This window comes from Diceros bicornis, chromosome X (genome assembly GCF_020826845.1).
Source record: "Diceros bicornis minor isolate mBicDic1 chromosome X, mDicBic1.mat.cur, whole genome shotgun sequence".
In the NCBI taxonomy this organism is placed as follows: Eukaryota; Metazoa; Chordata; class Mammalia; order Perissodactyla; family Rhinocerotidae; genus Diceros; species Diceros bicornis.
The window spans coordinates 124,485,005-124,502,741 of record NC_080781.1 but is presented as its reverse complement, the minus strand read 5'-3'; the positions used below and the strand labels follow the sequence as shown (position 1 = coordinate 124,502,741).

Below are 17,737 nucleotides of genomic sequence, written 5' to 3'. Positions count from 1 at the left end.
GAGTGGCTGGCCAAATTCTATTTCTTGACCTGGTTGGGGTTTACAAAGGTGTTCCCCTTATAATTCATTAAACTTTATATCTGTTCTGTGTAGTTTTCTATATCTGTATTTTACAACAAAAAGGTGTTTTTTTTTAAAGTTCATATTCTTTGACCTAGCAATTACACTTATATGAATTTATCCTAAGGTAACAATTAAACAAGAGTACACAGATGTTTGTACAATAATAACTATCATGTATTGAGTGCCTATTTTGTATTAGACACTGCTCCAAGTACTTTACAAGTATTATCCTATTTATCCTCACAACAACCCTATGGGGTATGTACTATTCTTATTCCCATTTTACAGATGAGACTCAAAGAGGTGAAAGAATGTTCACTGCAGCATTATTAACAAAAATGGAAAACACCTAATCATGATGGACTGGATAAAAGATTATGATCTGGGCTGGCCCCGTGGCTTAGCGGTTAAGTGCGGGCGCTCCGCTACTGGCGGCCGGGGTTCGGATCCCAGGTGCGCACCGACACATCGCTTCTCCGGCCATGCTGAGGCCGCGTCCCACATACAGCAACTAGAAGGGTGTGCAGCTATGACATACAACTATCTACTGTGGCTTTGGGGGCAAAAATAAATAAATAAATAAAATTTAAAAAAAATTTATGATCCATCCATACAATGGAATACTATGAAACTATTAAAAAGTATAAGCACTTTCTTGCTCTTGTATTCTCTCTCTGTCTCTCTCTCTATATATATGTATGTATGTATATATGTATAATGAATATGGAAAGAAGTCCATTATAAACTTCTAAGTAAAGACAAAGAGCAGATTACAGAAATATATATATTATAATCTCAGATTTAAAAATTATACATACATAAAAAAGAATCTATTAAGATTGAGGAGGATTCTGGGGAGACTCTCACTTCATACTCTTTATACCTCTGTGTTGTATGAGGTTTTTACAAATATGTATTACTTTTGTAGTCATGGTGGTGGTGGTTGCACAATGTGAATGTAATTAAAGAATTTTAAAACAAAAAAAAAGCTTTTCATTGATCAGACAACCATATCTGCCACTTTGATTCTAAACATCGAATTCAGCAGTTCTCAAACTTTTTAGACTCGGGATTCCTACTCTTAAAAATTATTAAAGACCTTAACGAGCTTTTGTTTATGTGGGTGATACCTACCCATATTGACCACATTCAAACTTAAAATGAGAAAATTTTGAAACACGAGAATACAGAAGCACACACGCCATTGGCCTTCAGAGTGTTGACATCATCACACTTCATATAGCCTCTGGAAAATTCTACCGTACCCTCATGAAATAATGAGAGTAAAAAGGGCAAATAACATCTTAACTATTATTATGAAAATAGTTTTGACCTTGCAGACTCCCTGAAAAGTTCTGAGAGCCCCAGACCTCACTTTGAGAATAGCTGATATAATTATTCCTGAGAACAAGATCAATTACACTATAAAAACTATCAACACCTTTTCTTCTTTTGTGTGTTAGGAAGATCAGCCCTGAGCTAACATCCATGCCAATCCTCCTCTTTTTGCTGAGGAAGACCGGCCCTGAGCTAACATCTATTGCCAATCCTCCTCCTTTTTTTCCCTTTTTCTCCCCAAAGTCCCAGTAGATAGTTGTATGTCATAGTTGCACATCCTTCTAGTTGCTGTATGCTGGGACACCGCCTCAGCATGGCCGGAGAAGTGGTGCGTTGGTGCGCACCCAGGATCCGAACCCGGGCCGCCAGTAGCGGAGCGCGTGCACTTAACCACTAAGCCACGGGCCGGCCCCTAAACACCTTTCTGAAACTTGCCTACAGCTTTAATTTTGCAATGGAGGGTAACCTATGTGTAAAAGGGGAAGGAGGAGGACATCAACATCTATTCAAAATAAATATCCTTTAAGTAAAAATAAATGAGAAAATTCACAAGAGTTCCTCTATATATAGAAGGGATAACAAAAGGCAACTGCTGGTTTTACTTAACCTTCGTAACTTTAGGGTAACAACCCACAAATGTTACCAAAAATTACTGCTACTCTGGCCAACTGGGGCTGTTATATCCTATTGGTCCGTTTATTCTTCCCAGACTTGATCTTCAAAGATGTGGTCTTTAAATCATCCCAAAGAACCCACTTTCATATATAGTATCAAACACAGACTATATCAATCAAATTTCTCCTGTCGATTAACTACTCTCTTCTGCCACTATTCCCTTACTTTAAAAGAATTATCAATTAAGCAGTTGTCTGTGCTTCTCCTATCTCAATGTTTCCCTTTGTGAACATTCCCTATCTGAGTGATTCCCATCGTGAAGAATACATATCACTGGGGATATATGAGATGATTTTAGGCAGTAGATGAAAAAACAATTTGACTCTACTTTTTTATCTATTTACTTGAAATTAGATGAACAAAAATATAAGTAGTACATTAAACCTATAATTTCTGGAATATAGTTTCCTTTCCAAATAAATTTGTTATATTATGGATTTTTAAAAATAGATAAATAATAATACAGGTGCCTCAGATATGGCAAAAATCACCAAGGTGGTGCATGAATGACTGAAATTTAAGAAGCACTGCCCTTTCTCTGGAAAGAAACAATTAAAAGTACCATCAGTTAGACAACCAAGCCAGAAACCTAGCAGTCATCCTATGTTCTTCCCTCTCCCTTCCCTTTCGTCCCCATCATTGATCCACATCAACTCTCCACGTATAAAACAGATTAAATTCAGAGCTGCCCTGTTGAGCTCTTCCATGCCTATTCAGCCACTTCGTTAGCCTCCATGACAGCCCCAAAACACTTCTGTTACCCTAGGGCCCAGTAAGAGACATTGTGAGAACCATGAGACAGATTTCAAACACAGTGTGATTGGGACTCCCAAGCTAAGAAGATCTGAATTGCAGTCTTACCTCTGCCACTTAACTAGCTGTATGCCCCAGTCAAGTCACTTACCATCTCTGAGATTGAGTTTCATCATCTGTAAAATGGCAGTAGTAGATTCTAGCAACAGGGCTGTTTTAAGGATTAAATTAGTCACTGTATATAGAGTAATATAGCATTGCTCCTGGCACATAATAGGAATTCAATGTTATTTTCCTTACCATTGCATACAGGACCTCCCTCCGTGTCTGGCTTCTGCCTACACCCCTTTTTAGCTTCATCTCTAGCTGTATCCCCAAACCCCAAAACTTATGCCACAGACATGCTCGACTACTCACAGCCCCTCACTCACAGCCCCAAGCTCTTGTTCACACTGATTTGCCTACTAGAAATGCTCACTCACCCATTTATCTGACAAATACTTTTTCATTCCCTCCATTATATCTTCCTTGCCCCTTAGTCTCCCATCATATAACATTTTATTGCATTGATTTGTTTACAAATCTATTTCCCTACTAAGGACTATGAAATCATAGAGGACAAGGAGCATGTCTACTTGTCTTTGTATCCCCAACACATAGCACAAAACCTAGAAGATGGTAAATGCCCCATTAATGTTTGCTAAGTGACCCTAATAGAAAGCAATTGTAAGTGAAGAAACATTCTAATATTCCTATAGTAAGTTCTCAACACTTACATTGATAATGCAAGCATCTTTTGATATGCCACTTTCGGTAATAAAACATCCTATTGGAAATCCTGGTGTGCAGTACTTCTGTCCATCCTCCATATCACGACACCATATTACTGGCATATTATCAATAATCCTAAATATAAATATTTTAAAAATAAAAGATTTAACGAGCATTTCACATCAAGCAATACTAACATTATGTTACATATATTTAAGTTCAAATTTTTAATCAAAGTCAAGTCACAAAAAATAGTATACAATTTCAAGTATGTATTAAAACTACTTCTGCAAGGAATTGAAAGATTAAGTCATGTTATTTCAGATGCCAAACCTACCAGTGATGTTGATAATTCAGTCGTATTCCTTTCTTCAAAAAAGCTAACTTTTTCTCTTGGTCTTCATTTGCTGTATCATAAGATTTTACGCAAACTTTTATACATGTTTCTGTCTTGTTAAAAGAAAACTGTCAGGAAGGAATTAAAAATATTAAGAGATTTGACTCAATTTTATACATCAAATATCACAAAATAAGCACTTGATCTTACAGATAAAACTTTTCTTCAGAGACTTCAGTATGCCATCACCCTCAACACTATCTCCTCTAAGTTTCAATTCATACCTGAAATGATTACACTACACACACACACACACACACACACACACACACACACAATGTTTTCACCACTGAACAGAAGAATTTGCCTTCTTCAATAATATGTAAGGTGAGATATAAATTCCACTGTAGCTTGCTAAAAACTATGCTGATATAAAGCCCTTCACTTAAAAGTGATAATAAAATTGATTGTAGTGATTGTTAGACAACTCTGTGAATATCCTAAAAAACACTGAATTGGACACTTTAAGTGGGTCAATTATTTTGGTATGTGAATTATCTCTGAATAAAGCTGTTACCAAAAAGTGATAATAAAATATTTTATATTTTTAATGAGAAACCTCGTTTATAAGGTCTAGCTATGGAGAATTATCAAGGTACAGTGCCGGTGATATTAATCAGGAAATAATGATCAAGAATAAACTATGAGGGCTGACCCCGTGGCTTAGCGGTTAAGTGCACGCGCTCCGCTGCTGGTGGCCAGGGTTCGGATCCCGGGCGCACACTGACACACCGTTTCTCCGGCCATGCTGAGGCCGCGTCCCACATACAGCAACTAGAAGGATGTGCAACTATGACATACAGCTATCTACTGGGGCTTTGGGGAGAAAAAATTAATAAATAAAATTATAAAAAAATAATAAACTATGAAAAAAGAGTCATATTTAGCACCTCATTTCCTGCAATGATACAAATATTAACAAAAAAATTCCTTATCAACAGCTGAGTTAACATTGCTGAAACAACACTGTCATATTTCTTCAGTCCAAGGGACAGCATTTCTTGATAAGGCACACTTTTCTGTTGGGACAATGGTGCTCCACAGGGGTACTGTGCACAACTTTAATCATCGAAAAGCTAATGCCTGACACACAAACCAATGGAACAGATCAATACAGAACCCAGAACTAGACCTCCACAACTATGCCCACGTGATTGTTTTATGAAGGTACAAAAGCAATTCAATGGAGGAAGGACAGTCTTTTCAACAAATGATGCTGAAGCAATCGGACATCTACAGGCAAAAATAAATAAATTTCAATCCAAAATTCACACCTTATACAAAAAAATAACTCAAAATGGATCACAGACTTAAAAATATGAAGTAAAATTACAAAACTTTTAGAATAAAGCATAGAAGAAAATCTTCAAGACCTAAGGCTGTGCAAAGTCTTATTAGATGACACCAAAAGCATAAGTCATAAAAGGAAAACTTGATAATTAGACTCATAAAAATTAAAAACCTTTGCTTTGTGAAAGACTCTGTTAAGAGGACAAAAATGCAAGCTACAGACTTGGAGAAACCATTTGCAAACTACCGTTGCAACAAAGGAATCATGTCTAGAATATATAAAGAACTCTGAAAATTCAACAGTAAAAGAACAAACAATCCAAACAGAAAATGGACAAAAGGGGGACATTTTGCTGAAGAGAATATACGGATGGCAAATAAGCACATGAAAAGATGTTCAACATCATTAGCCACTAGGAAAATGCAAATTAAAACCACAGTGAGACACACCTATCAGCGTGGCGAAAATAAAAAATGACAACACAAAAGCTGACAAGGATGCAGAGAAACTGGACCACTCATACTTTGCTGGGGCGAATGTAAAATAGTACAGCCACTCTGAAAAACAGTTACGCAGTTTGTTACAAAACTAAATGTGCAACTAACACATCACTTAGCAATTACACTCTTGGGTGGTTATCTCAGAAAAACGACAAGATATCTGCACAAAAAACCTACACATAAATGTTCATAACAGTTTTGTACATAAATAGTCAAAAGCTGGAAACAATCCAAATGTCCTTCAATGAGGTGAATAGTTAAACTGGTACATCCATGCCATGGACAAAAATAGAATGAACTACGGATACACACAACAACCTGGTTGTGTCTCAAGGGAATACGCTGAGTGAAGAAAGCTAATCCCAGAATGGTTACATACTGTATGATTCCATTTGTATACATTATTAAAACAACAATATAGAAATAGAGAAGAGATTAGTGTTTGTCAGGGGTAAGGAATGTGGAGGGGGGCGGAGAGTGGCTATAAATGGGCAGCATGAGGGAGCCTTCTGGTGATGGAACTATGCTGTGTATTGATTGTGGTGGTGGGTACACGAATCTGCACAGGTGATAAAATTGCCAAGAATCTTTCTCTTTCTCACACACACACACACACAAATGAGTGCATGTAAAACTAGTGAAATCTGAATAAGCTCTGTGCATTGTAACAATGTCACTTCCCTGGTTTTGATGTTGTACTGTAGTCAGGCAAGATGTTACCATTGGGCAAACCCAGATAAAGGGTACATGAGACCTCCCTGTTCATTTTGATTTTTTAGATTTCTGTGAATCTATAATTATTTTAAAATAAAAAGTTTTAAAAGAAGCTAATGCCTGGGCCCGGCCCAGTGGCGCAAGCGGTTAAGTGCACACGCTCTGCTGTGGCGGCCCGGGGTTCGCCGGTTCGGATCCCGGGCGTGCACCGACGCACCGCTTGTCAAGCTCTGCTGTGGCGGCGTCCCATATAAAGTGGAGGAAGATGGGCACAGATGTTAGCCCAGGGCCAGTCTTCCTCAGCAAAAAAAGAGGAGGATTGGCAGATGTTAGCACAGGGCTGATCTTCCTCACAAAAAAAAAAAAAAAGAAGCTAATACCTGAAGATTTCACAAGTGTATCCATATATTAAAATTGAGCAAATTATACACTTTCAATATGTGCAGTTTATTGTACTTCAGTTATACTTCAATGAAGTTGGAAAAAAAGAAATAAAAAGTTAATGCCTTCATAATCATAACTGCTTATGAAAACATCCTGGGCCGGCCCTGTGGCTTGGCAGTTCAGCACACACGCTCCGCTACTGGCGGCCTGGGTTCGGATCCCGGGCGCGCACCGACGCACTGCTTCTCTGGCCATGCTGAGGCCGCGTTCCACATACAGCAACTAGAAGGATGTGCAACTATGACATACAACTATCTACTGGGGCTTTGGGGGGGAAAAAAAGAGGAGGATTAGCAATAGATGTTAGCTCAGAGCCGGTCTTCCTCAGCAAAAAGAGGAGGATTAGCATGGATGTTAGCTCAGGGCTGATCTTCCTCACACACACACAAAAAAAAGAAAACATCCTTACTCTATCCTCGTATCTATTATGATATTGAAGGCAATATCAATAGACACTGAGAGTCCAATTACATCTGCTTATATCACCCCACCCAAAATATGCAAGAAAAATAAATTAAACTTTTTTTCTTTCTAAAGCAAAATAAAACTTGAAAGGCAAAAACTTGATATGGAACCACTAACTACTACAGATAGCTTAAAGAGCATATACTAATGCATTCTTCTGGCAACACCAGATTCTACCTCCTTTCCTTTTTCTCTACCTCCTTTTAAAATAAACACTCTTTGCTACAAGTATAGGTAATCAGTTTTGAGAAGATTCATGTTAAAATAAGATTTAGTAATAAGATCAGCTGAAAAACCTTATAAGGAGATGATGTTATTCGTTCTCCAAATAGCACTTGTCCGAGATTTTCAGAAGGGCTTTTCTTTTCAGAATCTTGACAGAAGTCAAAGCTAAAAGAGGAGAGATTCAAGTAAGATAAAAACATCAGCAAAAAAATTAGTCTTTGTAATTTATCTAGCCTCTCCACTGTTAATGGTAGATGCTTCTAAAAATATGACCCAGAACGTGTCTAATTATGATTTACAGACCTCATTATATATTTCTCTTTAGATTGTTAACCTCTGATAATTATGAATTAATTATTTAAAATGCTCATAGTACTGCTCTCGACTTTTGTCATGTAGGTAATCACAATCTTAAAAAAAAAACTAAAGGTATTCTCAGGGTTAAACTTCAAATTCCATAAAAATAAGCAAACAACAGTTTAAAGACTGTACTAATTATAACCTGAGACACTTAGAAACTGTAATTATCAGTTCTGATCAAAGGAAAACTTAAAAAGCAAAATCCTCCCAAAAACACATTCCCACACACTCACAAATCAAATGGTTACTAGATGAAAAGAATCAAACTACCTTTAAGTAAATTTGAATATAAAATGGCTTAAGTAGAAGAAAAAATAAATGGTAGGCCTGTGAAATATTTTAAATACTCATACTAATGCCCTACATATACACCTGCTATTTTAATGAAAATTAGACCTGATTTTATTTCTGCTTAGTGTAAATAATATCAAAAGGAACTACAATCATTTTTTTCTAAAAAGTACATTTGTTATTCTCAAATGATTGATCATACTCAATCTTGATTATATAATAACTGCTCACTAGTAAACTAAGCACCTTCATCTGTTAAAAACCTTAGAATAAACCTACTGATTCCATGTTTTAGAAATAAGCTACAACTCTGCAAAGATATTTTCTGAAAAGTTCAAAGTGTAGGAAATCTATCATTTGCCTTTCTTAGCAAGAAAAATCAAGTATGGCAACTTCCTAATTTTTTAAGCATTTGTCTCGCATTGAAAGCTCTCTAGTCTAATCATTTTTTTTCTTGTTATCTTTATTACAAAATTACCACCACATTTATTGATACATCCAGGGCTTTCATTCACTATCTTTAACAACTTAAGGCACATTTTCACACAATTATATCAGATAATTATAATACTTATAACTTACATATTATATTCATAAGATAGGACAGATTCCACCGAGTCCAGTCTATTTACAAATATTGCTATTGATGACTACAAGGGAAAAAAAACATTCATTAATAATACAAAGTAACACAAGGTAGCACTTTCAAAATACAATACAAAGTAAAACAAGGTAGCACTTGCAAAATACATAACGAAGTAACCGAAAGGTAACTGGGTCTACCGCTCCCATCAATTTATAACTGTCTAGTTACAAATTTATAACTTAGTACAGTGTTATAAATTTATAACACAGTACAGCTATAAATTTTTAACACAGTATAGCTATAAGTTCATAATATTTCATTTATCTGGCATCACTGGGTTCTCTGAATACATAAATGTTTCAGATACCTCAGTTGTTCTTAACCTTTAATTATAAAACCTTTTGAGAATACGATGAAAGCTATGGCCCCTCTCCCCAGAAAAGCATACATATCCACCAAGTTCTCTGTTCAGTTTTAAGAGGCTTCATGGTTCCTGGAATCCATGGAACTCAGGTTAAGAACTTGAGATAATTAAAGCTACCGCGTAAGTGCTTTTCTTGTATTATTTTAACCATTTTTATAAGAAAGATGCTAAAATACATTTCACTCTTTCCTATCTTAAACAGAACATGATGATCACAATTTAACCTTCCTTGATGACTCAGGGTCCTTTTGAACATCAATCATTGCACCTGCTTTGACTCTGTGACATCTTCAGTGTCGAATGAGGTAAGAAGAGTTATTTGCCCCCAAAATAAATGGTGATAGATGACTACCCACACCCCTGCCACCACACCCCCTCACCCCTACCAAAGAACTTAAACTTGTCTGTAAAGACTTTGTTTCTCTTTCTTTTTGGCTGTCAGCTGTCATTATGCCTCCTCTCCCTTCTTTTTCCCCTCCCTAATCTGCTAGAGAGCAAACCCTCAATTTGTGGAATTAGTAACCAGATTTGTTAAAACTATATTGAAGGGCCGCCCCGTGGCTTAGCGGTTAAGTGCGCACGCTCCGCTACTGGCGGCCCGGGTTCGGATCCTGGGCATGCACCGACGCACCGCTTCTCCGGCCATGCTGAGGCCGCGTCCCACATTACAGCAACTAGAAGGATGTGCAACTATGAATACAACTATCTACTGGGGCTTTGGGGGAAAAATAAATAAATAAAATTATAAAAAAAAACTATATTGAAAAGACTGTCTTAGAGCATGAGAGTGAGAGCCTGAGAGATAGCGCATGAACATTATAACATCTATTCTGACTCTTCACAGGACATTTTTGCTTACTTCCCAGGATCTCAGCTGTGTTCTTGATAATTTACCAGATAGGATTTTTTTTTTTTGAGGAATATTGGCCCTGCACTAACATCTGTTGCCAATCTTCCTCTTTTTCTTTTTTCTCCCCAAAGCCCCAGTACATAGTTGTGTATCATAGTTGTAGAGTTGTAGCTCTTCTCTATGGGACGCCACTTCAGCATGGCTTGATAAGTGGTGAGTAGGTCTGCGACCAGGATCCGAACCAGCGAACTGTGGCTGCCAAAGCGGAACACGCGAACTTAACCGCTACACCACCAGGCCGGCCCCCCAGGCAGGATTTTTTAAATCACTAAAACAGCAGATCTTGGGTAATCACTTTATCCTTTTTCAAAATTCCATACACTGCTTTTTAAAAAACTGAACTTCTGCTATCACCTTTACCCTATGGTTAGATTTTTTAAAGGAGGACATAGAGGGACCAGCCCAGTGGCATAGTGGTTAAGTTTGCATGTTCCACTTTGGCTGCCTGGGGTTCACCAGTTCAGATCCTGGGCGAGGACCTACTCACCGCTCATCAAGCCATGCTGAGGCGGCGTCCCATATAGAAGCGCTATAACTCTACAACTATGATACACAACTATATGTACTGGGGCTTTGGGGGAAAAAAAGAAAAAAGAGGAAGATTGGCAACAGATGTTAGCACAAGGCCAATCTTCCCCAAAAAATAAAAATAAAATAAAATAAATAAAAGAGGATGTAGAAAATTATCAAGTTTTGGAACAAATATAAATAGCCTTACTATAACTATGTAAAATAAGAGAATTGTATCTGCAGTTAGTAAAATCTAGTCAGAAATTGAGCAATAGCAACATATATCAGTTATAGTTTTATAAAGGTGAATAAGCAAAAGTTTGTAAGAAGATAGCAGATAATTAAGGATAATATTTCTCACGTAGAGTCCCAAAACTGACAAAGTACATAAGATTTGAACTATATTTTAAAATGCATATTTGGAGCTTACTATATTTAAAGGACTTTGATGGTTTCTCAAATCAAGTGGAGAAAAGATAGATTATTCAATAAATGGTGTTAAGACAACTGGTCAGTGATCTGGGAAAAAAGTTAAGTTGGCTCTTTACCTCATATATTAAACCAGGAAATATTAATCTTATTTAAATGTTAAAATTTAAACCATAAAAGTAATAGAAGAAACCATGGGAGAATTATGTTATAATCTTGCTGGCATGGGAAAGGCCTTTCAAAATAGGGCACAAAACTCAGAAGCCATAAAAAATTTGATAAATTAGAATAAAAGCCAATTTTTCTCAATGGCAAAAAAAAAAAAACCCACAGTAAGCAAAACGAAAAAACCACTGACAACCTTGGAAAATGGATGTCACAGACAAGGGACTAGTTTCCTGATTTAAGAGTTCCCACAAATCAATTTTTAAAATGTTTGACCTAATAGAAAAATGAGCAAAGGATATACAGATAGTTCACAGAAAAGAAAATACGACTGACTGGCTTTTAATTATATGAAAAGATTATCAACAAAAAAGATTCCTAGGGGCGGTCTGGTGGTGCAGTGGTTAAGTTTGGCGCACTCTGCTTCAGTGGCCCAGGGTTTGCAGGTTTGGATCCTGGGCGCTGATCTACACCACTCATCAAGCCATGCTGTGGTGGAAACCCATAAACAAAGTAGAGGAAGATGGGCACAGAGGTCAGCTCAGGGCCACTCTTCCTCAAGCAAAAAGAGGAAGATTGGCAACAGGTGTTAGCTCAGGGCCAATCCTCCTCACAAAAAAAAAAAGGTTCCTAATAAAAGCAATGCAAATTAAAACCACAACACACAATTTTTCACCTATCAGATTGTCAAAGATCTAAAAGTTTGATAACACATTGTTGACAAGCTATGGAGAAACAGGCACTCTCCCACACTGTTGGGGGGAGTGTAAAGTAATACAACCTCCCTGGAGAGCAATTTGGCGATATCAAAATTGTTAAGTTCATATATTCTTTGACCCAGAAATTCCATTCCTAGGAATTTATTCTACAGATATATTCCCACATGCAGCAATGTTTGTTAAGATCAAGAGAATGGAAATAAGCTAAATACATAAATAAAGGACTATGTAAATCAATTACAGCACATCCTTATAACAGAATGCTATGCAACTATTAAAAAAGAATGAGGATGTCCTTTATGCAATGATATAAAACAATCTCCAAGCTATATTGTTAAATGAATAAAGGTACATTAAGATGAGACAGTATGCTACCATATATGTAAAAAAAGGGAGGAAAAAAGAATATAAATACATATTTGTTTGTATATTCATAAAATCCCTAGAAGGATGCACAAGAAACTGATAATATTGGTGCCCTCCAGGGAGGGGTACTATGTGACGAAAAGACCCATGGAGATGAGACATACACTGAGAAAACTTCTCATCTGCCTGTGTCCTTGCATATTATTCTAAGAAGTGGGATCATTACAATCAAGCGGAATGAACACTTTTGTAGACTTTGATACATGTTTCAAATGACTTTCCAAAGAGTTCAAGTTTAACCATTAAATCAAGCTAAATGCCATCACAAAGGGGCTGGCCCAGAGGCGCAGCAGTTAGGGTCGCACATTCTGCTTCGGCAGCCCAGGGTTCGCTGGTTCAGATCCTGGGCGTGGACCTACTCACCTACTCACCACTCATCAAGCCATGCTGAGGCAGCGTCCCACATAGAAGAACTAGAATGACCTACAACTAGGATATACAACTAGGTACTGAGGCTTTGGGGAGAAAAAAGAAAAAAAGGAAGATTGGTTAGCTCAGGGCCAATCTTCTTCTTCAAAAAAAAATGCCAGCACAAAGCAGCAAACACAAACCCGGGAAGAGGGACATTCTACAGGAAAAACAGACTGGTGCCTCTTCTAAGTCAGTGTTATGTAAAGAAAAAGGGGGGACTGTGCTTGATTACAAGAGCCATAAGAATATAATAAACAGATGCAACTTGTGGTCCTAGATTGGATTCTGATTTTGATATTTTGGCGATAGCTGGGGAAATCTGACTATGAACTGGATAATAGATGAGATAAAAATGTACTGATATCGGGGACCGGCCCATGGCACAAGCGGTGGAGTGGGTGCGCTCCGCTGAGGCGGCCTGGGCGTTCGCTGGTTCGGATCCCTGGCGCGCACCAACGTACAGCTTGGCAAGCCATGCTGTGGCGGCGTCCCATATAAAGTGGAGGAAGATGGGCACGGGTGTTAGCCCAGGGCCAGTCTTCCTCAGCCAAAAAAAAAAAAAGGAGGATTGGCAGATGTTAGCATAGGGCTGATCTCCTCACAAAAAAACAATGTATTGATATGGAAAGAGAGTTGTTAACAGAAAAGTGCAGGTTACAAAATAACATGTATACTATGATTTTATTTTGGTAAAAAATGCATGTGGGCAACAGCAACAAACAAACACATAGATACAGAGAACAGGTTGGTGGTTGCCAGAGGGGAAGGGGGTGGCCAAAGGGTGAAAGGAGTAAAGGGGTACATTTGTATGGTGATGAATGGAAACTAGACTTTTGGTGGTGAACACGATGTAGTCTATACAGAAGGCGAAATATAAGGAGTTGAAAACTTATGGCTGCACAAAAACTTGCATGCAACGTTTATAGCAGCTTTATTCATAATTGCCAAAATTTAGAAGCAACCAAGATGTTCTTCAGAGTAGGTGAATAGATAAATGAACTGTGGTACATCTAGACAATGGAATATTATTCAGCACTAAAAAGAAATGAGCTATCAAGCCATGAAAAGACATAGAGGAGACTTCAATGCATATGACTAAGTGAAAGAAGCCAACCTGAAAAGGCGACATACTGTATGATTCCAACTATGTGACATTCTGGAAAAGGCAAAACTATGGAGACAGTAAATATGTCAGTGGTTGCCAAGGGTTAAGGGGGGGAGGGATGAATAGGCAGAGAACATAGAGGACGTTTAGGGCAGTGACATTACTCTGTATGTTATTATAATGATAGATACATGTCATTATGCATTTGTCCAAACTCAGGATGCACAACACCAAGAGTGAACAGTAATGTAAACAATGGACTTGGGTTGATAATGATGTGTCAGTGTAGGTTCATCAACTGTAACAAATGTACAACCCTGGTGAGGGATGTTAATAATGGGGGGAGCTATGCATGCGTGGGGGCAGCAGTACATGGGAACTCTATACTTTCTGCTCAATTTTACCATGAACTTAAAACTGCTCTAAAAAAAAATTCTGTTAAAAATATACACGTGGGTATAAATATGTATAGGAAAAAATCCAGAATGCATGCTAAGGTATCAACAATGGAATTCTCTAGTTGTTAGAAATGTTTTTCTTTTCTTATTTTTGCCTATCTGCATTTTCTAACCATCTACCATGCATGTTACTGCTCTTTTTTCCCTCCCCAAAGTCCAAGTGCATGGTTGTATATCTTAGTTGTAAGTCCTTCTAGTTCTTCCATGTGAGCCGCCACCACAACAGGGCAATTGACAGATGGCTGGTGTGTTTCCCCAACCAGGAAATGAACCCGGGCCACCGAAGTGGTGAGCACCGAACTTTAACCACTAGGCCCTCAGGGCTGGCTCTGTTACTGCTTTTGTAATAGTAAAAATTTAAAACTAAAAATCAAGGAGCTAGACACTACCAAATTAGGGAAGTTTGGAGTGTTAAATATAATAAGGAGCGACTCACCAAAGGACAGAAGGTGCAACCTCAGAATAAAAAGTAGACTGTATTTAGGGAAGTGAGTAAGAGCCTAAAAAGAAGAGAGCTTACAGAAAAGAAATTCCAGATATTTGTTATGGTTAAAGATCATGTTTCTTTGCCAGGAAGCCTGCTGAAATAAGGAATAAAGAGCCAGGACTACATAGCACCAGTCAGAGAAAAGGCAGAAATAAAATTCTTTTTTAAAAATTTTTTTGCTAAGGAAGATTCACCCTGAGCTAACATGAGTTGCCAATCTTCCGCCCCCCACCCCTGCTTGATGAAGATTGTCCCTGAGCTAACATCTGTGCCAATCTTCCTCTATTTTATATGTGGGTTCCCGCCACAACGAGTGACAAGTGGTGTAAGTCCGCCGGATCCGAATCTGGGAACCCTGCCGCCAAAGCAGAGCGCGCCAAACGTAGTCGCTATGGCAACTGGCTGGCCCCCTATAAAATATTTTTTAAGTGCCGCTTCTTTCATTACATGTTTTTGGCAAGATGTTGGCTCAAAACATTACTATCAATACTTCTCACAGGAAAACGCAGGCTCCAGGTTTTAAGAGCAAACTGGCTGCACCTAGAACTGGCCTTTAAAAACTCCTGGAACTTTCCAGTTGGCTAAGTCTACAGTCAGATCACACCCAGCACTGTTCTCAACTTTGTAGCGCCTTTGTGGGGCCTTCTACCAGAACACTCCGCCATACACTACATTAGGCAACTAGGGGTCAGAAAATGTCTCATTCATTACGACCTTTTGAATTGATTACTTGAAAAAAAAATTTTTTTTGAGACAGCTTACAGTTACAAAACCAAGGTTGCCTAAGAAGGGAGTCAAGAAATTACTGGAGGTTGGGGGACACACGGAAAAGGAATTGGGCCAGAAATCTCTGGCTACAGAAAACTACTAATGATAATAGTTACCATTTATTGAAAGCTTACTGTGTGCCAGGTGCCGTAGTCAGTGCTTTTCATACGTTGTCTCATTTTATTCGCACAAGTGTGAGAGGTAAATAATATCTTGGTGTTTGCGGAGAGGGGGCCCAGGGGAGACCGAAGCGGATTAACAAGAATTAAGGAGGTAAAAGTGTGCGACTACAGGAGTGAGGGGTGACAGAAGCATGGCGGGGTTGTATCTAAGAAAGCCCACAGTGGGTGAGTCTTGAAAGGGAGACTGATTGTATAAGAGGGACAATAGGCAGGAGAAGAAGGGAGGAGTGAGACGACGCTGAGAGGGAGAGGAAGGAGCCCAGAGGGAGAGGGAAGTAGGGGGGAATTGGGATGGAGGGGGAGGAGCTGAGAGGGCGGTGAAGAAGCAGTCAAGAAGGGAGGGGGAAGGGGAGGAACCAAGAGGAGAGGTAGGAGCTGAGACGGAGTTGGCGGAACAGAGGAGGAGGGAGAGGAACCAATATAAGGGGAGAGGGTGGGGCCGAGAGGGAGGGGCGGAGCCTAGAGGGAAGAGTCGAAGGGAGGTGGCAGAGCCGAGAGGGATGGGAAGGACATCCCATCCCGAGAGAAAAGAGGAAAAGGAGGAGCTGTGAAGGAGGAGGAGGAGGAGGAGCTGAGAGGGAGGAGGAGAAACAGAGAGGAAGTGGGAGGAGCCGAGAGGGAGGGAAAAATGATCGGGGGAAAAGATAGACCCGGATCCACCCGAGTGCGAGGCTCAAGAGATTGAGACCCTGAAACACACCCCCAGGGAGGGCTTAGGCATTCCCGGGCAGAGTCAAAGAGCTTCCGAGCCCGGGCTGCCCCGGTGTGCCCTACGCCCCTACCCGCAGCCTTCCCCTCACATCTCACTCCCTCTCTCTGGTCCTCACCTTGCAGCTTGCAGTCTCTCGGTCTGCCTCGCAGAAGTTGACCGGAGCCAACCCAGGAAGGTAGAAAGCCGCGCAGGGGGCGGCCTGAAGCCCCAGGAGCAGCCCCAGCTCCAGCAGCAGCCTGGGGATGGCAGACCGGAGGCGCCACACGTTGGTTCCCACGCGGAAACCACGAGTACTCATTTTAGGAGCGGGCTCAGCGCTCGGGGACACACACCATGGGTTAGATGGGAACTAGTGGAGGGGAAAGCCAAAAATGATAAGGAAAAACCGTGGACAGGGAAGAGCCGAGACCGGCTAGTGGGACTAGAACTCCCGGGAAGGCCAGTTATTGAGCGACACTGGCTTGGAACCCGGTTGCTAGGGCGCCGGGCTGGCTTTGTGAGCGCGCGCGGTACGCATGCGTGCTGGTCCCCGCCGCGCCTTCCACCCCCACCCCTCCGCCCCGCCCCACCACACCCCCAGCTCAGCACTTTCCCGCGGTTCAGGCGGTTCCTCACGCGCTGCCTGCAGCGCCATCTCGAGGAGCTGGGGAGTGGGGGGAGCAAGGGAGGCTGTCTGAGAGGTCTCAACATCTCAACATCACAGGGTCTCCCATCCTCCTGATTTTGCCTCTCTCAGTCCCAAAGTAGCACTGTTCACCGTCCCCGCCATCTTCATTTCTCGCTGCCGAGGTTGGGGGGTAGGGAGAAGGGGGAGGAAGGGGAATTCCAGGGCCTTGCTGCCCAGTATGGTGGCTATTAGTCGCTTGAAATGCAGCCAGTCCGAAATTGATGTTCTGTAAGTGTAGAATGCACACCGAGCTTTGCACGATAACAAGAACGCAAAACATCTCCATTTTTATATTAATTACATGTTGAAATGATAGTATTTGGGGTCTATGGCGTTAAATAAAACATTATTACAATTAATTTCACCTGTTTCTTTTTATTTTTAAAATGTGGTTACTAGAACATTCAAAACTACATCTGTGGCTCGCGTTATATTTCTATTGGACAGCGCAGGTCTGGGGAAGGAGGGAGAAAGGGGAGAAGACTGAAGAA

At 40.0% G+C, this 17,737-nt stretch overlaps 1 protein-coding gene across 6 annotated transcripts in view; it reads right to left on the bottom strand.

Moving 5' to 3' along the window:
* LOC131401483 (transmembrane 9 superfamily member 2-like) overlaps positions 1-17,050 on the bottom strand; it is a 74,277-nt gene extending 57,227 nt beyond the window's left edge. For 3 of the 6 annotated variants that reach the window (XM_058536846.1, XM_058536847.1, XM_058536850.1), the window contains exons 1-5: positions 16,695-17,050; positions 8,870-8,937; positions 7,708-7,801; positions 3,938-4,065; positions 3,606-3,735 (exon numbers count right to left, since the gene is read on the bottom strand). In XM_058536846.1, coding sequence (XP_058392829.1) covers positions 3,606-3,735; positions 3,938-4,065; positions 7,708-7,801; positions 8,870-8,937; positions 16,695-16,877 — 603 coding nt within the window. In that variant the 5' untranslated portion in view covers positions 16,878-17,050. Of the gene's footprint in view, positions 1-3,605; positions 3,736-3,937; positions 4,066-7,707; positions 7,802-8,869; positions 8,938-15,801; positions 16,204-16,694 lie in introns of those variants that run through there. The other 3 variants (XM_058536849.1, XM_058536848.1, XM_058536851.1) reach the window with 3 other exon arrangements.
* Positions 17,051-17,737: the final 687 nt, after the last annotated feature.